General features: G+C 35.5%; 1 protein-coding gene across 2 annotated transcripts in view; it reads left to right on the forward strand.

The window, feature by feature from the left end:
* Positions 1-23,959, forward strand: part of mdlc (RING finger protein mdlc) — a 54,496-nt gene that overhangs the window by 13,185 nt on the left and 17,352 nt on the right. For both annotated transcript variants that reach the window (XM_081735577.1, XM_081735576.1), the window contains exons 3-6: positions 5,806-6,018; positions 11,132-11,236; positions 13,999-14,110; positions 18,845-19,034. In XM_081735577.1, coding sequence (XP_081591703.1) covers positions 5,806-6,018; positions 11,132-11,236; positions 13,999-14,110; positions 18,845-19,034 — 620 coding nt within the window. The remainder of the gene's footprint in view (positions 1-5,805; positions 6,019-11,131; positions 11,237-13,998; positions 14,111-18,844; positions 19,035-23,959) is intronic.

Below are 23,959 nucleotides of genomic sequence, written 5' to 3' on the forward strand. Positions count from 1 at the left end.
AAGGGAAATACAAGGCTTTACTTTTTGATAGTTCTATTTTAGACATCTGTAATCGCCAGTAAGAAACAAAAGTATAAAAAGGAAAAATAATATTAAGCATGATTTTTAGATGGTGCTGTACTTCTAATGTTTACTTTAAGTTAACGTTTAAGTGTTAAAGCAAATATCCGTGTTACGCACAATTTTCCTAAAACGTCATTTTTTTTTCTGTTCCATCATTGTGACATTTTGTCTATTGTGTAGATAATAGCGTATAATTATCCACGTACGAGTGTTCATTAGAGAAGGTATTTTATTTGAAGTTGTAAGCTTGTTAAAATTCGTATACGGATGAGATAAAAACAAAATACGTAACATGTTATGAGATAACTTTTTTCAATAATATCCTAATATGTACTTATATACGGAAACGTTGAGCAACCATATTATGTAGAACCATGGATCTTGGTCCTAGCAAGAGTCAAGTTCCACTGCTGATTTAATACATTTTCTGTATTAACTGGCATCAAAGTTTACATAGAAGCCCAGTAGTGACAATTCAGTGTTCTGATATTATATATTCTACGAGATAACAATCTTGCAAACTTTCACAGTGGAAAAAGTCGAGTGTGAAGTAGTTTTCTGTTAGACGGCTTTTGATGATATTTTCCCTTCTTACAACAAATTTATTTTGTGAATGTATTATTGTATAATGGTAAGGAGAAAAAATGTTCATAACATATTCATAGATGATATATTGTAAGCAAAAATAGTTTGGTCCTCAATTTACCACATAATAATCAAATAATATCTTCTATAATTACAATAGAAATAATTAAAAAAAAAAAAGGTACAATTCATATATTATCATCTAGTAAATTCAGAAGTACATACTGTATATAGACTTTTTTGTGTTTCTTAGTTGACAAAAGAGAAAAACAAAGTTGCTGGCGGTATTCGAAGATACAAAAAAACAGAAAATGATAAATATAGGAAAATTAGTAGAAGTTTGTACGCTATCTGAACACACTATATAATATGAATACACATGTAAATAATATTACTGTGGGGAATTTTCACTTGTGACTGTTCACTTTTAATATCCTGTAAAGATTATAAATTTTGTGACAGTTTCTCTACTGTCTTCCTCTTTCGTTTCGAGAGATTAAGTATTCTGGCTTAAAAAGTGACCATTATGAAAGAAACATTTTATATTGATTCTCTGCTATTAATCAGTAGAGTATGAACGAAAAGTAGTTCGAGTAATTTCCAGTTGTTCTATGACTCGCGTTCTGGAAATTTCTTGCAAGTGAAATTAGTATGGAAAAAATAATTTACTTGTTAATGAAAAATCTATCCAAATAAAATTCTTCATTATTTTTGTATGGCAAAAACATTTGGAGATCATAGTATCTTAGAACGTAGATAAATGAAGTGGTAAACATTTCAAATATATTGATATATTAACAGCTGAGAAATATGTCACAATGTGTACATCTCGTTATCAAAGTCATCTACAGAAAAGTATTTTTCCGTGTAACTGTCGATTGCCTAAATAGAATATAAGGATTTTATTTATCCAATAAATGAAGGTATTACATATAACGTATGGTGCCTTCCATTTCAATTCAGGCAGAGCTTGTACCATCACCATCTCAGATATTGTTGAAGCTTTTTTGTATAGCAAGTAGACATGTTTTTAAGAGATCCATATTTTTTTGTTTTGTCAAACAAACAAAACAAAACAAAAAAAAAAAAAAAAACTTCTCGCCAAGTAATGGACCATCAAAAACGGGGAGTACAATTTATGAATTGTAGAAAACATGGAAAATGGTCAACTTCGGAGCCCCATCATTCAGCTATGGAGACAGATAGAGTTATAATTGTTGTTGTGGTATGTACATAGGGATATAAATAAACTATATTTTATTATAGTTTGGTTTGCACATGCGTATCTTTTTGTACATAAATTAACAAATGAACGTCAGTTTATCTGAAAAGTCGAAGTTTGCGAATTTTTTTCGAGTACTTCCGGTTCCAGTTTTAAAAATCTGTTTTCACAGTTGGTAAAACCTAGTTACCCACTTTCCAAAAAAATTGTATCGCTTCTGTGTGCAACCGTTTCGTCGCAAAAAATTCGAGAAATTGTCGAATTTTCAAAAATTGCCATTTTTGGGCGCCATATTCTCGAAAACACCATATTTTAAAATTCTGAAATTTTGTCAGAGGGTTCAACTTTACATGAATAATAAAAACACCAAATACCATTCTCGACCAATGCTTCATGAATTAGCTACAGCCTTTTGAAGTTAGTGAAGTTCCGTTAACTTTGATGTCACAGTTGGCAACACTGGAAACAATAAAAGTGCAACAGTTTGATGATGTTTGCGGTTCACATTCATTAAATAACGATCAAAAGTTTTTTCCTGGCTGTTTTTTTTTTAATTGATCAAAAATACTCTCTGAAATATTAAAATGAGCCTCCCTTTATTCATCCGTTTTCTTAAACCGAAGTAATCTGAGGTGGAAATTGCGATTACGAAACACACAAATTTTAAGTGTACTTGAAACGGTCATCCAATAAATTCTGATGATCTATAAAAAGCCTGAACTGTTACTTCAGTGATGATTTGGAATGCTCCAGACAAAGTCCCAATAAGTGCGATGTCATTACAGTGATAGAAAATGGACAAAAAGTTAAAAAAATCGAAACGTTGTCTTCAAAGAAATTTACGGACTTTTTAAACAGAACAATCCAAGCATAAGAATGGGTCACTCGAAATTTTATAGTATTCGACCAAAGTGGGTCAATCCCAAACTGTGAGGGAAGTATGTGTGTGTATTGGGCAAATTTTAAGTTAGCTGCTACTGCGTTGCAACAAATCAAAGGTGCGGTTTGTATTGAAGGTGTCATAAGTGACTATTTTCTTTAATAGTATGATGGATAGAAAATACAGCTGTCTTTTTCAAGAATGTGGTGAATGTTCTGGAGTGGAAGGAATGTGTGGTGTGTTTAAGTATTGATCGTGATGAAAATTTCCATCTTTATGGCAGTGGTATATTATTATAAAAGTGTTATGTGTTCCATATGGTAAAACAATGTTCTCGTTAAAAAAAAAAAAAAAAGCCACTTTCTGTTTTCGTATCATCAGTTGCTGGTACTACATCAAGAGAATCCAAAGAGAATTAATTAGTACCGAAAAGCATCGTATAAAATTTCAAGATACAAATTCTATTTTACTTCATGTGGACTTCGCTGAAAACTGAACTGTTATTCTGCGAAGTGAAGTTCAGAGTTATCGCTGGAAAACGAGCAAATATCCATCTTTATGGCAGTGGTATATTATTATGAAACAACTGGAAGTTTTGTTGTAATAAGCGACGACAAAACGTACGATTCGGCTCATGTACTCATAGCCATAGACAAGATTCTAAAAATACTCCAAGAAAAGGAAAAATATAGGTTATAGAAAAAGGTTCGAATACGTGAAAATAAGTATCTATAATTTCCCAAAACGTGTCAGTGATTTCTGATGGTGCTGCATCCCACTTTAAAAATCGCTTTCAGATGTTGGAGATGCAGACGCGACAGGTCAGATAGAGCAGCAGTGGCTTTTCAGCGGCCATACAAGAGTCTCTGCGACGGTATTGGGGGGAGGGGTTGTAAAGAATGTGGTAACGCGGCACAACCTTAGGCAAAAATGGATACATATTATTAAAACTGTAGAAGAATTCGTGAGTATAGTGCAAGTACAAACTCCGGGTATTACTCTCGTTTTGTTGCCTGGAACTGAATTCGCCAATTAAAAAAAAAAAAAAAAAAAAAAAAAGTGCGAGCGGTAACTGGTATTCAACGAAGGCACCTTTGGCCTTCGGAAAATGACGAAGTTCTTATGGCAGTAACGGATCACCAGGAACTAACTACATGCTTTCCCCAAAATCGATCTTCTGCAATTCAAAGAGTAGATTTAAGAAGCCTGCAAAAAGGAACTTTTGTTACATGCATATATATAATAACCAGTGGTGGGTAGCAGAAATATTATGAATAAATCATGAATTACGTGAAGTTGAAGTGCTATTTATGCTTCCACATGGACCTTCAGCAAGATACAGGTTTCCAGAAAGGCATAAGAGAAGTGAAAATAAGTGTTTTGTGACTACCGAGAATGTGCTACGAGTTGTGAGTGCACCAACACCTATATGAGTATCTGCACGATTACATGCTATTAGCGAAGAAGACACCAAGCAAGCAAATAATTGGTTCATGTAAAGAAAAAAACAAAAAAAAGTGAGATTTTGTTTCCGAAGACCATTTTAAGTAAGTGAACTTAAAATTTTTGTGTTTCGTAATCGCAGTTTACTTCAGTTTAAGAAAACGGATGAGTAGGGGGAGGCTCGTTTTAATATTTCAGAGAGCATTTCTGATCAAAATAATAATAATAATAATAAACAGCCAGGAAAAAACTTTTGTTCGTTATTTATTGAACGTGAACCACAAACATCATCAAACTGTTGCACTTTTATTGTTTCCAGTGTTGCCAACTGTGGCATCAAAGTTAACGGAACTTCACTAACTTCAAAAGGCTGTAGCTAATTCATGAAGCATTGGTCGAGAATGGTATTTGGTGTTATTATTCATGTAAAGTTGAACCCTCTGAGAAAATTTCAGAATTTTAAAATATGGTGTTTTCGAGAAAATGACGGCCAGAAGTGGCAATTTTAAAAAAATTGACAATTTTTCGAATGTTTTTTGCGACGAAACGGTTGCACACAGAAGCGATACAAGGTTTTTTGCAAAGCGGGTACTAGGTTTTACCAACCGTGAAAACAGAATTTTAAAATTTGAACCGGAAGTGCTCGAAAAAAATTCGCAAACTTCGACTTTTCAGATAAACTGACGTTCATTTGTTAATTTATATACAAAACGATACGCATGTGCAAACCAAACCATAATAAAATATAGTTTATTTATATCCCTATATACATACCACAACAAGAATTATAACTCTATCTGTCTCCAGAGCTGAATGGTGGGGCTCTGAAGTTGACCATTTTCCATGTTTTCTACAATTCATAAATTGTACTCCCCGTCTTTGATGGCCCATTACTTGGCGGGAAAATTTTTTCGACAATTAAAAAAAAAAAAAAAAAAAAAAAACATGTCTGTTTGCTATAAAAAAGTTTCAGCAATATCTGAGATGGTGATGGTACAATTTTATTTTTATTTATTTATTTATTTTTTTTAGCTGAGTTGAAATGGAAGGCACCGTATGGAGAAACCATTCAATTTGTTTAGACAATAGAAAGTTGCATTAAACAGTATTTCTGTTCAGTGAACAGCTTTAATGAAGTGATTGGTATTCTTAGACAAAGCCATCCAGCTCTCTTGGGAAGCCCTGTATTCTTATCCATAGATGCAGTTAAGTCAAACAAATTTCATTGTTCACTGACTAGCTGAGGGCTTATTTCAAACCTAAATATTAAAACTAAGGTCCCAAGAATATTACATTTAAAAGAGAAATGTGTGGTTGTTTTATTTGTTTGTTAGTTTGTTTTAGTAAAACTGTACATGGCGTGTTTCTTAAGTGTAGACTCATATTATTTTTTGTCGCAGTACTTCCTAGTTCTAAGGTGCTATTATCTCCAAATTTTACAGTCGTTTGTGTTATAATTTTTTGAGAAAATATTAAGTGACGTTCATTGTTCATGGGTAGATTTCTGACAACGGTAAGTCCTCTGTTTTGGTAATGTGTATATTAGAAACATGTCTGTGGTGTGGATCAATTAATGTATGCTGTAAAAAAACAAAGCAATTATTTTGTCAAGACAAACACATCAAAGAGGAAGCCTTCTGAAGCTGTTGGAAGTAGTGATGATGATGAAGATGATGGAGATAGCGTTGTCGTCTCGTACCGTTCAAAGAGAACAGGAGCTCGAGAAGGACCACAAGACATGGGGGCCACAGCACATCTGGAAACCGAAACAGAGACAGACCGTGATGCACAAGCAATATTCGAACAAGCACAAAAAATCAACAAGGTAAGCTTTTATATCTATATATTAAATAGCTATGTTTTTAGAACAAAATTATTGTATTTTAGTTAATGAAGAGACCTAAATATTAACAAGATCATATCGTAATCTTATGGGAATAATATAGCTGATAATCTCTTCTCGCACAAATAATTCTGCTGATATATCGTGAAAACCACGCTACGACACGAATGTACATGCATTTTCTTCTTAACCTGAGTGTCTCAGTGAGTATTTACCTTTTTATACTATGCCAAGTGCAATGGAAAATTAAAAGTGTTCTTGGCAAATCTTTCTAAGCAAATAGTAAAGAAAGAAAGAAAGAAAAAAAAGTGATTCCTTAAACACGATGTTCCCAAAGCTAAGGTATTTCACCACCTTTATTTTAGCATAGTTTAATGATATATGCTGATGAATACAAAATTGCGCACACGAAGTATATCATGTATAGAGACAAATCTCTATTCAATATAAAAATATCTTAAAATCAAAGTTTACGAGTTGGACAAGGCATGCGTACAGTTGTTCATGATTTAGATTTCGAAAGAGAAAGAAAGCATCAGATGGCTTCATGCTTGATATATTTCCGTGGACCAATTCAAATGATCCCATGTATTTATTTGTCGATTCAACGGCAAATATAGGAAATCATTGCCATGAAATCCATTAATTCATAAATATTTGCTGATTGAGTCTCAAGTAACGTGATTTTCTAGCAGGAAGTGAGGAAAGTGCCTCACTGACATTAGTATGGGGCAAAGGATTGCCATTACTCAATCCTCTACATAGAACCAACCATGCCATGATTTTTGTTCCAGTAAATTCTGTGATTACGATTTCCTACTTCTTATCATTGTATCAACATCGATACATGGAATAGCCTTCTTCGAGCCTTGGAGAAAACTTCTAAGATCCTGTAGCTCTTAAATGAAGCCCCATCAAATTCACTATTAATTGAAACTCGTATTTTTCATGTTCGTGAGACTGTCGCTCTTTATGTTCAGTGAGCGTGATTTTGTAGCCACCACAACGTTATATTTTTGCATTGCATATCATATATATATATATATATACAGCAGTGCTGTGTACTGTATTACTGGTTTGTTAGTTACATTTTGCAGACACTTTATCAAAACAAAGAGATTAATAAATAAAGTTCTGTTAGAATTTTGCCTGGTTTCATTGTCTTGAAGTTCAAACTTGCAATATATTATTTTGCACACGGTTTGTGAATCGTTAGAGCAATTTGTGTGTATATTTATGCTATAAGGCTTTCATATCGTATATTCATAACACAATTAGCTTCTTAATAAAGTAAAAATAAATAAAGAAAGAAAATAAAAAAAAAAAAAAAAACTTTTCATAATACTGTGATGATACATTTGAATTCGCTGATTCAAAAAGTTTCTAAATAAAAATTTTATCCGTTGGTTTAAAACACACACACATAAATATATATATATATAAAACCCTCCTTCGGATGAAAATGAGCACAACGAGCCTCACCGCTTGTCTACTGGGTAGTGCGCGCTTCTTTGGTACACATGTTCATCTAGATTTGATTCCCAGTGGAAGGATATTAAAATTTGAATGCACTAGGGTGCTCGATTTCACCTTTAAACTGTAGGTCCATGCCTAATGTAGCCTTGGTTCTAAAAAAGGACGCTAAACTTCACTAAACAAACGAACAATTAGCACAGTGAAAAGTCATCAGTATGAATCAAGCAGTTTCATGGGATGCTCGTCAAACAAATTTTGGGAAATAAAGGGATTACCGTTTTTATTCGTAGAATTGTGCCAGTTCTAACGTGTAACCAGCAGATTGTGCGAAATAATGTTCCTATGCTTCAATGGGCCTTTACGATATTATGTGCCGACTAGGTAATCACTAGTGCACCAAGTACTGTTATTTTCAGTTTATTCGCCACAGCTACTCTACACTTCTGTACAACGAATATTCCCACTCAGAGCTTGGTCGTAATTGTATAACCATTCACCAACTACAATTAGCTAGGTTTAACACCCTTTTGACACTCAGTCAACGGTACAAACATTGTTTTTCAACTTTAACGTCAACGACATAATATATAAGGAAAAAACAACTCTTTTTCTCGTTTTCTTACTGCCGAAGACTACAACAACTCTCCCTTCTATACAAAAGAGCTTCATCCTATCGTGTTGTTCCACCATCTAATTGTCCCCATGGTCCCGCAATCTGAGTTAAAGTTCTCTGTAATTCTTTCGAAGCTTTAATATCTTTTCATCACTTTGTCTTATCTCTTCTTTAAAGAAAATTCTGTGACAGTTGCTTCGTGCACATCTTTCCTGTCTATAGTTGCTTTCTGCTTCGAAATTTTTGTAGGTTTCTTCTCATTTTGTTTAGGCCGAAGCTCTCTCTTTCTCTTTTTCCCTCGAACTCTTGTCAGTTTTCTTCTCTGTAAGTTTAAATTTATTTCCCATCTTTCAGCTTCCTACCATCTCTCTGTCCTTCACTTACATCTCATTCAGGGAAAATTTTAACCATCTGCTTACTGTCATGTTACTGCCTTTATTTGTAATTATTGATTCGTCTGTGAACACCCTGTAGTAGCAAGATCTGAACTATCCTACTATTTCTCTGAAAGCTCTCACCTTCTCTAGTGTTTTCTAATAGCACCTGAGCGGATATATTGCTCACTCTACTTGAAGATGTTTTCGAACCCATGCTGTTTTCGATTCCCAGCTATCTTCGTTGCCCCATTGGATGATACCTGATAAATGTAGTACAATCTCTGGTTTGATAATGCTTTGAGCATCCAAATTAACTGAAGTAGCCTCCTCGTACATCATAACATTACCAGTCTTTTGGTATGCCTTTAGATATTTTATTAAGAGTACACTTGAGTGAAAAACGATTTCTTCGTGAAGATTTGTAGCATGTTTTTCCTTCTGCGGGCCATTTATCCCTTACATACTTGTTACGACACTTTTTGCGATATTTTCTCAGGACTTTCCCAATCAGTTGCTCTATAATGAAGGGGATGATGTATTGAATCTGGAAGAAATGTCTGCAATTCCGCTAGTTCATTTAGTATATTGTTGTTTATGCACATCTGAGGATCTGGTGTTATTCTCACTATCGATTGCATTACAATCGCACTGCTGAGATTGCTTCGAACGCAATAGAGTTAAATTAAATTCTTACTGTTCTGCTGATACTGCAGTGTCGACGGTCTTTTGAAATGAACTTTTATTATATACCATAAATTGTTTTCAAACTGATTTATTAAGTATACCTCCTCATACAGGTATAACGACTAATAGGTCTCTAATCATCTTATCCACATATTGCTCAAAATTGCAATACTCGCCTTGTGTTCTCATCGCTAATACAAATTGCATTACAGTTCGCTGTTGAAATTGCTTCATTAGATGGGGCTTAAATCTTTCGGTGATTCATTCGTAGTAACCCCATAATGGTTTAACATCAATGACTTCAGATCTTCCAGTTTTTTTGTGTTTGAAGGAAGCACAGACCACGTCAAATTTCGTAGCTGTTCATATGCACATGTTCTAATAGCAAACAAAGAAACTGCTACTTTACAATCATCTTCAATTTTCGAAACCTTACAAATCTGAAATGGTGGATTCTGCCAACGTCTATATCAAAAAGTTCAAAAGCTGATACTGATATGTCTTTTCCCAGGGCACGTTAATCAATGATTGTTTAATTTGATGTTTACTGCTGTAGATGATTCGATGCCCCTGTACTTCAATGGACTTGAACAATATCATCTACGGACTCAGTAACCACTAGTGCACCAAATACTGTTATTCTCAATTTATTCGTCTCAGCTACTAACACTTTCATACAACAAATATTCCCATTCATAAAACAGAACACTATTAACACTCATAAATGCCCTGACAGTATTTTCTGAAGAAAATACAAATAGAAGCGAAAAGCTTAGGAAAATCTAGAATTCTGAAAACGAACATTTAGTAGAACCTGTGCTACTGCTCAGGGTAGCAGGTTCGATTAAACGATATAAGCTTTATAGTGAACAAAGAAGTTCGAGTTTTTTCGCTTTTCCTTCCTTGTATTTTTTATTATCACCGTCTTATGTAGCTGACAGATTGTAATCAGCAGGGCCCGGATCTTGTTGACTTAAAATTTTCCAAAAAGTGACCTATAAAATGACACTAAAATTCCTGTAAAATGACCCTAAAATTCACAAAAATTGACCTTAAAATTTGCGTTTTCTTAAAAAGTTTATTTTGTTAAACATCAACATTTTTTGAATATCTATTGGATTTTAATTACCATTTGTCACTCATTTTCAAAAGTTTTGTTTCAGTTAGTTGCAGTCCATTGTATGATATTATACATAAAGTGTCAATTCACTCCCGAGTTGAAACTAGGAAGCACACTTAAAGAATAGAATTTCGCAAGTGTAGACTGTATACACGAGAATAATAGATAAAACTCTGTTTAAAATCTTTGTACGTCTTCTAATTCATTTTTAGCTATTCACATGATCACATCCTTTGTGGTCAACAACCCAAAATCATCTCTTTGGCCACCTAGCAACCCCACACCCCTCGTCAACCAGCTATAGCTTAGTGTTCATTAGCTTTTTAGGAATGCAGTTTTCCATCTCGATAGTCAGAAAGCAGGAAAAGAGAGCAACTAATTTTGTAATTTTCAAATTTCTAAACACTTTAAAATTTCCTTATTTAGATGAAGAAGACTAAAAAAGACCATAAGTGACCTGAAAGTTACCTTAAAATATTAATAAATGACCTAATACTTCAAAACAGCAAAAAGTGACCAAAAGTTGACCCTAAAAAAAAATATACTTTTAGAACCTTGAGTTGACGGATAACGTTTTTATTTGAACTCGCCTTGTCCTATGCGTAACAGTAAAAAGTTGACTTGTCAACAAGATCCGGGCCCTGGAAATCAGGAACTTGAATTAAAAATTTTATTTCATTACCTTGCTGTTTAAAAAGAAACTTTTAATAACCTCAGATATTTCCATTCTTTCTCACTATAGTGAAAGAAGTCAGAATAAATGCTTTAACGTCGTAAACATACAGATTTCATTACCCAAGTTTCATATGATATTTCTTATTGTAGGAGCTGAAGGGAAAAGAAGACGACAAAATTTACAGAGGACTTAACAATTATGCTCAATACTACGAGAAGAGAGACACAGCTCAAGGAAATGCTTCCAGTGGAGGCGTAAGTATTTCTTTCTTTTGTAATCGTAAGGTTCTAATGAAAATATAATGAAATAGGTAAGGAAAATTTAATATTTCTTATTATTATTCAAGGCTTTAACTCAGCACACAATTGAAACAACTTCTTCCACACAATTGTGTACACAGTATCGGCACAAAATATTTCAGAATTCAACTTGCTTTCAAGGGGCCGCGGTGGCTTAGTGGTAGAGCATTCACCTCTGGTGCTTGGGTTGCCGGGTTTGATCCCAACCTCACCAAGTGAACTTTGTGGTGGACAAACACCGTGTGCGTGGGTTTCCTCGGCGTTGTCCTGCTTCCTCCCATTTTCTTCATTCGACCATTTCACTCATTTCTCATCATTACCGTCTCCTTTAGCCTTGCCTGCATAACCGTGGTATGTAAAACTCAAAGATCTCATTTCATTTCAATTTACTTTCAAATTGCGAATAAGCCAATGCCCTGGCCGTAGTGGAATATCTGTTCTGGTGAGATCAGCGAAGTCAAGGATCACGCGTGGTCAGAAAAAAGATGGGTTACCGTTCGTATTCAGCAGATGGTGTTGGCATTGTTGGGTCCACCTAGTGTCGTGAGGACGATTGGAGAGCTACTTCGAAAAAAGGGTTAACGAACTCGTACCTAGAAAGTCAGCATTGATGGTGAGGGAAGCTGACGTCACATCACCATAAATGCATGAATGCCACAAGCGGTTGGTAGCCCTGGTCCCCTAAAGGCTATTGCGCCAGAAGTTTAGTTTCGTTTGTAGTTAACAACAGACATGTAATACGTAAAAATGAAACTGCCTTATGTCTTGTTCAGTTAATTATTATGAATTTTTGTTGCTATATAATGAGCCTGGTATTCTGTTATAGATTTAGTTGTGGTTGTGAATTAGTTTTTTTTTCTATCACACTTTTAGTTTCATATATATTATCAATTGTTTGTCATTCATTTATGTTATTTTTCAAGTAAATTAAAACCGATTTCATATACCAGTTTTTAAATAGAAGAAACTGAATTTTTTTTATGGAAAATAATGGACGAAAACCAATGCTAAGTGAGAGGGATCGTCGAGTATTGAAGAGGGTTGTCACAAAGAACTATAATGCAGCAAACTGACTGCAGGACTCTTATCAGCACCTGGGGTTCGATTTCGAAGCCGTTGACCGTCGCCAATGTTTAGAAGAGTCATCTGTCATCTATCTAACATCTCTTTTTAACAGACCAAAATAATATTCACAAAGAAATTAAATCGACTGAAAGCACGGGATTCGTGTTAATTCAAAATTTTTTTATCGTCGAGGAATTTGAAGCTTAAATATATAAAATGATAGTCATATCTGTTGTGCTGTATGGTTGCGAAACATGCTTGCTTACTGAGAGGGAAGAACTCAGACTGAAAGTATTTGAGAATAAAATCCGGAGGCAAATACTCAAACCCATGAGGAACGGGATTGGGGAATGGCAGAAACTTCATAACGAGGAACTGTATAATTTATACCATTTACCAAACATTGTTAGGGGCATCAAGTTTAGGAGGCTCAGGTGGCCAGGTCATGTAGCCATAATGAAGGAACGCTTTCAGAGTTTTGACTGGAATTTCAATCAGAAAATGTCCATTAGGAAGACCTACGCGCAGACGTGGTTATAATATTAAGATAGATCTCGCAGAAACTGGATCCAGTTGGCTAAGGACAGAAGTCATGGAGACTTTTATGAACGCAGCATTGAACATCCGCGTTCCAATAGGTCATATAGTTGGTTAGGTAGTTAATTAGTTAGGTTCAACTTTCTCCTTGTTTCTAATAACAGGCCGTGCGGACGCCCAAAGAGGCGTGTACTTCGGAGTGTCTAATTCGTACAGTTAAATATGGGGACGGCTCAATCTGGTGTGAGCCACAATTTCCTGGTATTCGGTTGGTCCTATTATTACTAAGGATGAATTGTTGTCAGTGGTTATGTGAACATTTTGAGTGACAAAGTGAAACATGAGATACAGATGTTGTTTCGTAGCAATGGCGGAACTTTTCCAAATGACAATGCGTCATTACAGAGAGCCAGACCTTTTCAGGCAAAATATGAAGTACTTAAGGATTAACTTTGAACACGACCATTGCTCACTCAACCTCTCCTGAGTTGAACATTATTGAAACATCTGTGGTTACTTGTAGAGCAGCGAGTCCAGACGGATTTCCTCCTCTATCTTTGCTGACGCAATTGAGTGCTGCATTGCGTTAATAATGGTTCACTATTCATTAGGAAACTGAGTTGTATGCCTCAATTTCGCGACAAGTACAGGCTAAATTGAAAGTTTAAGATAGACTAGTGCCTTATTAACAGTAAATTTCGTTTTGTTAAGTTGTTTCCATTATCTGGTAACTATTTACATATATTCGAAAATTGGAACAAGTAACATTGATTTATGTTTCACAAATGCTACTCAGTGATCAGAAGTTGTAATAAAAATATATGCAAATTACAATATTTAAAGCAATGAAAAGTTAAATATCACACAATATTGAATCAGTCTGATTTTGAAGATTTACATGCGCTATTTCATGATCTGTAATTTTATTATTTTTGTTAAACCTTTCGTCATTTTTGTTATTAGTATTAATAATAGTTGAAATTGTTAGGAAGTTGGTTAGCATTTCTTCATGTGTCACTTCTTAATTTAATTATAGCTTTAATTTTAACTGAACATTGAAGTGTTAAAATTATCTTGACTTTATTGAATTCCTAAGTAAATGTGTGTGATTACAGGTGAGAATGGGCCCTATTAGAGCACCTTCTAATTTAAGAGCAACAGTTAGATGGGATTACCAGCCAGACATTTGTAAGGATTATAAGGAGACAGGGTTTTGTGGATTCGGAGGTGAGTCTAAGGAATTTCGTCTCCCATGTGTAAATTGACGAGAGACCTATTTCATGAAATTAAGAAGTTGGTAAGTGCATTACAGCTCGTGTTGTAGAATAACACCTTTTCGAATATACAGAAATGCCTATATGATGGGTTTTTATCGGCATAGTGCGTAAGGATTGTGGTTGATGGCCGCATATTAGAGTTGTAGGATATTACGATGTGTATGGGTTCATAGAGTTGGAGGCTGCATTTATGAGTAGATTTGGATATGCTCTGTATTTTACGGGGTATTCACTTATTATGAGGTTGTGCCCTGACGTCCCGACAAAATTCTTCGGAACGGAGAATTGCCCCGTAATTATGCATTTGAACTTAACACATTCGTTATTAAATTTAAACATGTAATTGCCAAAAAATCGATGCACTAGTCATAAAATTGTCGTACTAAATGGCTTGGCAATACTAGTGCGAGAGTAGTTCTACTAGCGGACGCGATGATAACCAAGTACGCCATACTTGATTTAGCACTATTAGTATTTCATATGCCTTCATCGAACAAAATTAGTATGTCGTGTGCCTTCAAAATGCCGATGAGAAAATGTGTTCTTTATTAAAACTGAAAGTGTCCAGTATTTTATTTATTTATTCATCTATTTAATAAATAAATAATTTATTTTCAATAATAATAAACCCTATTTATAAGTTGGAGTTACCATAGCGTTCTCTACAATGTTCCTTTGAGTATAGGATTTAATTTAAAGAGTTAGGTTACATTTACTGATTTCGCCAGTTTAAGTCTAATTAGGTACGTAAACAATGTTGTCCTATCCTTGGATTATTTAAGACAATATGAAGCTTTTTAATATTTTCACAACATACGGTAATTCCTTGGTTACTTCTGTTTACAATCCTTGGTTAGCAAAACAAGGGATTATGTTTGAGAGAGCTATTTTTCTCATCTTATTATCTAACACTGTCTTGTTGTCTGTTTACGGGTTGAAAGAATTGTTCAATTGATTGAAATTTTTGAGGCTGGGATGATATATAAGAAAGTTTGGAATGGATTTACAGTTGATTTTTTTTTCGGTAGAATAGTTTTCTAATCGGTTGAGATGGTATCCCTGTTGCATAATACTAACGAGATCTTGAGATAGTTGTTAAGAGGTCATGTGGTGAATTAGATACGGGTTTCCCGAATTGCTACGACATAGAGAATAGTGGTGAGAATGAGATTTCTTAAAGTGAAACAGTCTCGAGACATCCATTCTCAAGTCTGATATACACATGAAAGAAAGTAATTTTATAGTTTAAGAAGTGCCAAGTAGCTGGGCATTTGTTTTGGGACTGCAGGAATAGTTCTAGCGTTGGTTGGTCGTAAGTCGATATTAGGAAAATGCCTATGAAAAACCGAGTGAAAAAGTTTGAAGTATTGAACGAATTCTTTGTTGTTAGAGGCGCCCTATGAATACATTGGCACATGAGAATGGGGGGAGGGGGAAAAAGGGGCATGCAAAGAGCTAGGATAGTGCTTTTGATTTGAATTTAGTGATTGTTTTTAAATGTGAATATTCCCCCTCGTTTCTGTCTCAATGTTACCCCATTAACTGGGATAACTTTGGCTCAAGTGTTCTTAAGACAATATGCATTGGAGAAATAAAATTACTAATGTTAGGCTTTTAAACGGCATGTTTATTCTTAACTATCTTATCAACAATCCTCTTATGTTTTTGTTGTCCATTTCCATAAAATACTGTATTTTTGCACGTTGTTGAGCAAAATTCATCCTTGTAAATCTCACTTTCATAGTTTACGAGCATGAACTAACCGTCACACAAAGGATGAGGGTCCATAAGGGAGGCTTTGGCTCTAAAATCTCTAAAAGAATGAAATGAGTACTACAGCAATTCTAACTGCCAGTGTTAAATATAGAACATACATACATAACGATGGTATAAATATTTGTTTCGCGCTATCGTTATTTACTTTTATTTTAGAGTCCCAAACTCGAGTAGTTGGAGGATTTTTTCGAAAAATCGCTGATTTTTCGTTAGTCTCGTGCTTGTTAAACTATGAGCGTAACGCTGATACACTTTCTTATTTATATAATATACTAAGCATGTAACAACACATAAGATATATAAGTAACAAAGTGTATCACGATTGCGCTCGTAGTAAAAAATGAAAAAGTGTATCAGTAGGTAGTTGCTCCACTGATGTCATGTAGCAAAAAGTTGCCTGTGAAGACCAAAGGAAACCGCATTTGATCGCACGGAGTGTGCATTTGTGAGAAAAAGAAAGTTCATGCAGTGACAATAGAAGAACAGATAGCACTGTAGTAACATTGGGCGAAGTTATAGAGATGTGTGTGTGTGGTGCAAAATATTGAAGAGTCAAGGGAGACTTATTTCCAAAATGCCACATTCCTTACAAAGAAAGAAACAGCATACCGCAAATGAATCGAATGAGTCACGACAGGTTACATGTATTAAGTGGATGATCAAATCTGTCAACGGTTTAATCAAACGATGGAAAGCGCTAGGAAAGGTAATGCCGAACATACAGATATCTATGATTTGCGAATTTGTTCGAATTATAGGTGCTATGTGCAATTCTTTTCGAACTTCTCGTATTTCAAGTGATACGGAAGACGAGATCTGGTGAACCAACCTAATCATTTACAGATACTAGTAGAATCCGAAAACTAAAACAAAACAAAACAACAAAAAAAAAAAAAAAAAAAAAAAAAAAAAGTACAAGATGTCCGCTGATGATTTAATGTACTTTCCAAGATTGACCATTCAGAAGTTGCGCGATATGACGCTTGGGGTGAATCAAATTAAGCAAGCCAAGTATTATACAGAGAAGGATTTGAGTGAATTGCGTGTTTATGAACTATTTGTTCACAAAGAGCGCGATGCCAAGATTTGTGTGCAGCTACAGTCATGTTACAAGTCTTCCAAAATATACAACGCATAGATTCAATTCCACAATGGTGTTTCACCGCCAATTCGTGGCTGTACGCATGCAAAGTTGGTGCACGGGTGGTTAGGTGTTGTGCACATACAGCCGCTGTATTGTGGTATTTGTGTTATTAAAGATATATATGCACACAGGTATCAGGTCCTTTACTTCCACACGCCTCCTATATCATGAATGCTGGCGTTTCTCATTGGTCTGAAAGTGCAGAAAGCTGTGACGACGGGTCGGACAAATTACTGCGTAGGTTTTCACATAGTTTATTTTGTTATTGTGTAAGCCACAGCAGTGTTTTACGTTTTTGTGAATCCCTACTAAGAATGTTCCAGGGTATTCAGCTAGGTTATTATAAACTTTTGGCTTTAATTTGTGTAATTTTTTATACTAATGATCCTACTTTATAAATACACAACTTATAATATTTAACTCCTTAGAGGCCTCCCCCCCTATGGACCCTTATCCTTTGGCATCGCCTTGGTAGTTTGGCCAGAAATTGCAGGAGAAACAATGTCTTCATTTGAATCAAGGCCGTGTTCTCCAGGAATCCGAGGGGACTGTCATCAAACTCTGCGTAAAGAACTGCTTCCCCTTCAGTTTGTCCATTTTTCTCCTTTCTCTCAGAAGTTCGCCACGCAGTCGAAGTGGACTATACCAATATATTTTTATCACTGCGTGTTTCAAGAAGGTTTCTCCTACTATAGCAGACAGGTCAACTTCTCTTGCTATCACAGACAATAGCTGCCTCTCTAGCAGGGTGAAACGAATATCACAAAGTTACCCGCCAACGTTTCAGTTTTGATAAAGCTCATTACCACAACATTATATGCGCACGTTATCGATATATGTAATAACCGCGGTAACCAATATTGGTTGTAAGTACTTGTTTTCGTAACAATGGCTCTACTCTCTGCAGTGCGATAAAAGTATCAACCATAGCTCCTCCTTTATTTTACACTACACACTGAAGACTTCCGTGCTTCCGACAAGACCTTTTCGGATATTGCCTTTGGAAAGCAGCAGAGAGTTCCGTTTCTAATGGTAGCATGGAATTCTGCTTTTCGCAGTAACAAGACATTTTACACTATGCTCAACATGCAAAAATATGTGTATCCCGAAGCTGTCTCAAAATAATCTCGTTCTATGGTATGTTAATGGATGCAAGATTAAGTTGTTTGCACTAACTTTCGTAGTAGTATGAGATTGAGATTGATTGAAGTATCCCATTGACTTGCACGGATATTAGAAATATTATCCGTGCCGTTAGGGATAAGAACAATTTGGTTATTATTAGAGCACGATACGGATTTATTTGGAATTGTTAAGACATAAAGTAGGAATTTTTCATGTCATTTGTTAAGATCTTTCAGTAGTTTTAAATTGATTTACTTTTGCAATATACTAGTAAATATCTTCATCAGTCCACCTATCATATTTTTCTGTGCTGTTTCTAACATATTTCAGTAGAGTATTTGACATGTGAATACATATTGTTTGTTCGGTTAAGTTTAGCGTCTTTTTTGAGCACCTAGGCTGTATGAGACGTGTACCTGCAATGTAAGGTGGAATCCGAACCACTGGAATGCGTTCAAGTTTTGCTAAAGCAGTCCTACCGGGAATCGATCCCAGGATCACGTGCACCAAAGGCACACGCGCTAGCCACTAGACCAGCAGGAGGGCGCGTGTATATGTGTAATATATATAAATGTGTACAATATTTCGTGTTTAATTTTGTATATGCATCTAAAGTGAAGAACTGTTTATTTATTGTAGACAGTTGTAAGTTCCTGCATGATCGTTCTGACTATAAATTTGGATGGCAGTTAGAGCGAGAAATGCAAGAGGGCAGATACGGAGAAGAAGACGATGATCCTCATCAGTATGAAGTAGATTCGGACGACGACAACTTGCCTTTCAAGTGTTTCATCTGCCGGTCTTCTTTCAAAGATCCAATTGTTACCAAGTAAGTATGTCTAGAGGTAATTGTCTAACATAACTATATATTACTTCTGCCTATTGGTGTATATGAATGTCTTTGTTATGTGTGGTACATATATTTATCTTGTTGTGTAACAACAAGGTCATAAAGGATGAGACCTGCGGTTAAAATTTGCAGTCAGACCATTAATAACGGACAAGGCCTCCCCTTAGAAAACGTTCCAAGTCTCAAACTTCCTTAATTTTTCTGGGTGTCCGCATAAGATATTCGCTTTCTTGTGTCTTATTAAAACAAAGACACTACAATCGATCATGTCATAAATGACAAAATAATGAACACAAGTGAATAAGTTTCACGTCGCTATTACAACGACATTTCACCTTATAGGCTTTGTCTTACAAAGTTGGTTTAATAAAGTATGAGAAAACAAAATAAAAAATAAAAAAACAAAACAATCGCATTTCTTGTGTTTCCGGCAAAGTTCGCTCCACATCTTATGTAATACAGCGCATATCTGTTTCTATCCAACGTGTTAACGTCTCGTTGGTCCTTGGCACTTTACCTCCTGGAAAGGAACTGGATGAGGTGTTTATACTCTGATAAGGATAGTTTTATATATATTAGTTCCTGGACAATAGTTTTTCTTCGACCGTATAATTATATATTTAAATTGTATTTTATATGAAATAAATAAATAAAAAATATAATTGAAATCGTTTACTGATTTTATTTTTTTAAAAGAAAAAAATATGTTACTTCAGAAGTGGAGCCTTTAATGAAGAACTTCTGCTAATGAATTGGTCTATTGGTATTACTTCTAAGTAATTTTGTTTACTAGTCGTATAATCTACTAAATATTAAATTTTCTTTAGAAAATAATGAAATAAGTTTTACAGATTACAATCTTTCATTATGTTTTATGCTAAGCATAGGATGTCCCCCTCCTCCGAATTCAGTTTTTAATGTGTAATTTGTGTTCTGAATCAAAATGAAATGAAATGAAAGTTTTATGTCCTGTAGGCTAAATGAAACAGATGACGACTATGAAAGAATTGGTTGGAATTAAAATGCAGGAGGAAATGGAAAATCTCTGATAAAACCCACGAACATGATATCCAGTACAAACCGCATGACGTAGGATCGAACCAGGGACCCCTTTCTCTGCCACTGGGTTACTATGCCCCCGTATTTTGAATCAATTACTCATCCATACTTATACGTAAAATTCCAGGAGTGAGGGTTTGTATCCGAGATGTATACCCAACAGGTCTTGAACTTACAAATACGCATACCGAAAGTGATCGCTTTTACCTTCAGTCTATGAGGAAGTCCTAGATAGTATGTTGTACTATAGAAGCATGTATTATGATTGATTCGCGTATCTCTGATGCGTGGGGTCCCTGGTTCGGTTCCCGGCCCAAGTTGGTGGTGAACAACGTCGTGTCCATGAGTTTTCTCGAGGTACTTCCGTTTCCTCCCACAATCGTATTCCGCCAATTCTTCCATCATCGTTTACTTGCGTTAATCGTCCATCTCCCTTAGCCTAAAGGACATAATTGTGGGACGTTAAATTGAAAAAATTCATTTCATTTTTATTTGTTATGATTGATTATACTGCATACTACCTCTCCCTACCTTTGATTATATAATGATTTTGCAGAAAGGAGATTAATCTTTTTTTCTTCTGAGATTGCTCCTTAATAATCTGTTGTCCGATGTGGGATTTTGCTTCGCTACTTTTTTCGTCATTATCTACGTTTCTTTTGCGTAGGCTTTATATTTCAATCCTATATAAATTATTTTACGCTTTAGTAAAATCTCTTGGATGTAGTCAATTTCTGCTACTTCAATTATTGCCGCTTAGTTTTATTTGTTTGGTCTGTAATACGTATTTCTTGAAATAATTAGAAATTCACTTTTTTCTTGGCGTATACGTAAATCGTATTTTCCTGTATATTTGTCCCTACGTCTAACTGTCTTTATACTTCTGCTATTTCTCTCTAAATCTTCTATTTTATTTATTCAGTAGCAGAAGTGCCCGTTCCGGACTTATCCGAGGTGGTTTCACATCAAATTGCTCCTGAACGCACATTGCACAGACACAAAACACTGTTGAGTGAAATTCAAACATACACCAGCTACGTTGCTGTTTGGCGAGCGCCATCTTGTATTTACTGCCTTCTAGCGGAACAAGGAGTGAATGTTAGAACCCGTAAGGAAAAAAAAATGTTTTGAGTTAATGCATTTTCTGACACCTTATTTACAAGGATATTGCAAAAAGTTGTCGTTTTATAATCAATCGAAACCATGGAGTATTTTTGTGGACACGCTCAGGACTGAGTCCTGAAAAAAATATAAGATTTAGAGGTTGATGAATTTTTGTAACCACTACTGCTTAGACATTGCATAATATTTTAATGTCATCTGGGGACTTTGATGGCTTAGTTGGCTATTCACTTCTAGTGCGTGGGGTCCCTGCTTCGATCCGTGCTTCCGCCAAGTTAAATTCACCACCCACCAGTCCTAAATGAAGCAGCTTCCACCTCATTTTGGTTGGTGCGAACTCTAGTATAAGTTCTTCAAAGTTGATGTGTCTACCAGTCAAGATGTCTGCTTTGATATGTAGAATAGATAACTCGTTCAGTCTTTTATTACACATGGTTGAACGGAGATAAGTCTTCAGTCGTTTTAGAGCCGAAAACGAACGTTCAGCTGAGCTCCCTCATGGCTAAGCGGTTGGTGTACGCGCCTTTGGCGTGGAAGACCCGGGTTCGATTCCCGGCAGAAGCTCATGTGGTTAGAATTCCACGCTAATCAATAGGTCCACGTCTTATATAACCTAGCTGCTGAACGGGGCGTTAAACTCAAAATCAACTCAACTCAACGAACGTTCAGCTAAACGGTTTGTTACAGCAGTACATAAAAATATTCTTAATGCAATCTCCACATTTGGAAACAGACTGCAACTTTTCTTTCCGTATAAACGCTAACATTTCTGCTGGTGAATTACAGATTTCTCTGGTTTTCAGAAGTCCCGCAAAATGCACACATTCATTTGGAAATGTTGATTCTACAGCGTACCCCACAAAAAAAGCAGGAAATTTGGATTTTCTACAATAAGAGCGATTGTATGTGCAATAATGTGTGTTACGTGCAGTTGTATAGTTTTGTGCTGTTCCCCTGTGTATATTACGTATGTGCATCCAGATGTTCCAAGACATTACCACAGTTATGGGTGATCATGGACATGGCAACAAGACGGTGCGAAGGCTCATACAGCAATCGATACTGTGACATGGATAAGAATTAATACTCCTGACTTCATCAAACCTAACGACTGGCCGTCTAAAAGTCCAGATCTCAACGCGATGTATTATTGCATTTGGGGTATACTGCTACAGAAGGTTCAAGAACACAGGAGAGACATCACAAACATTGATGGCCTGGAAGCTGTAGTGACAGACGCCTGGAACAACGTTACACTTCAAACTATCCAGAATGCCACCGGAAATTGGTTACATCATCTACGCCGCTGTGTGGAAGCCAAAGGGAATCATTTTGAGCACTTGCATTGATTATGAACATTCAAGTGACAGTGTCAGTAAAATATAAATGAAAATATGTGTGTCCACCTCATATTACAGAATCTACAATAAATTTTCTGGTTTTTTGTGGGGCACCCTGTAGATCAGTTTCATATGCAGCCTAAAGGTTGGCTGTGCGTTCATAAATAACACAAGAAGAACTTTGCAGAAACTTACTAAAAACTATGAAGTTGTCAGACATTGTTTTATAGCTTTCCTTTCTTCTAATTAATTCAATGTGCAATTTATCAAGAATAGGAAGAAACACCTCAACTTTAAAATTTTCTCTTCTTGTTAGAACAACCTCATTGTCTCTTACTTCATCGACTTGAATGTTACGTTTTTTAAACCTTTTATAACTACACTGTAATCCATATCAGTTTTCTCCAGTGATTTTTGCTCATAAGAGTTGAACATGTCACAAAGAGAAGTTATAAAGTTCACAAGCGATTAAAATAAATCATGTACTATTGTTAAATCTATGTTGACCCTTTGTAATTTCACGGTGATACTCCTGAATATATGCAGTATGCCATTCCAAAAAGTGATCATGAAAGCTGTTTCCAGCCTGTTTAGTTGATTCAAGAGGGATAAGGCCTCATTTCAAACTAGAGGTTTCTCAAAAGGATCATCGCTTACATGAGTAAGGGTTTGAATTGCACTATCCCAGTTTTCATATATACAAGTACAAGCCTCCTCTCGTGCTGACCAACGTGTCTGTGATAAAGATTTTAGTGTTTTCGTTCCTGGATACATTAAAGAAGCAAGTAAGTTCCAGCGTTTTGTTGAAGTGGAAAAAAAATGTAAATATTTTGAAGCATATTGAAAAAAGAACATGCTTCGCTATAACTGCTTGCTGCACTACTTCCGACCAAATTCAAAGAATGAGCTGCGCAGGGCACACAACACGCTTTAGAATTTATTCCTTTAATTCGAGCCTGTAAACCTATATATGCCCCCGACATATTGCTGGCATTTACGTACGACTGACCTCTGCAATTAGTAAGGTCAATAGAATGTCTGGTCAAAATAGGTATCTATTACAGCTTCGGCTAGATTTTCAGACTTGTGACCTGGATTTGACAGAAACGAAAGAAACCTTTCAACAGGTTTACCCTCTTTATTCACATATCTTAACGCAAAAGCTAATTGTTCAGTATGCGAAATATCAATTAACTATTATGGAGAAATATTTGCTTTGTTTTATGTCATGAATAATATATTTTCTCACTCTATCAGCAAACAGTTCAATAACTTCATCACAAATTTTAGAAGACAAGTAGCTTGTATGACCTTTCCCCGGATTTCCATACCGTTCAATGTGTTCCGCAAGAAATGGATCAATCTCGGCAATAAGCTCTAAAG

This window comes from Thermobia domestica, chromosome 13 (assembly GCF_964235325.1).
Source record: "Thermobia domestica chromosome 13, izTheDome1.hap1.1, whole genome shotgun sequence".
NCBI lineage: Eukaryota > Metazoa > Arthropoda > Insecta > Zygentoma > Lepismatidae > Thermobia > Thermobia domestica.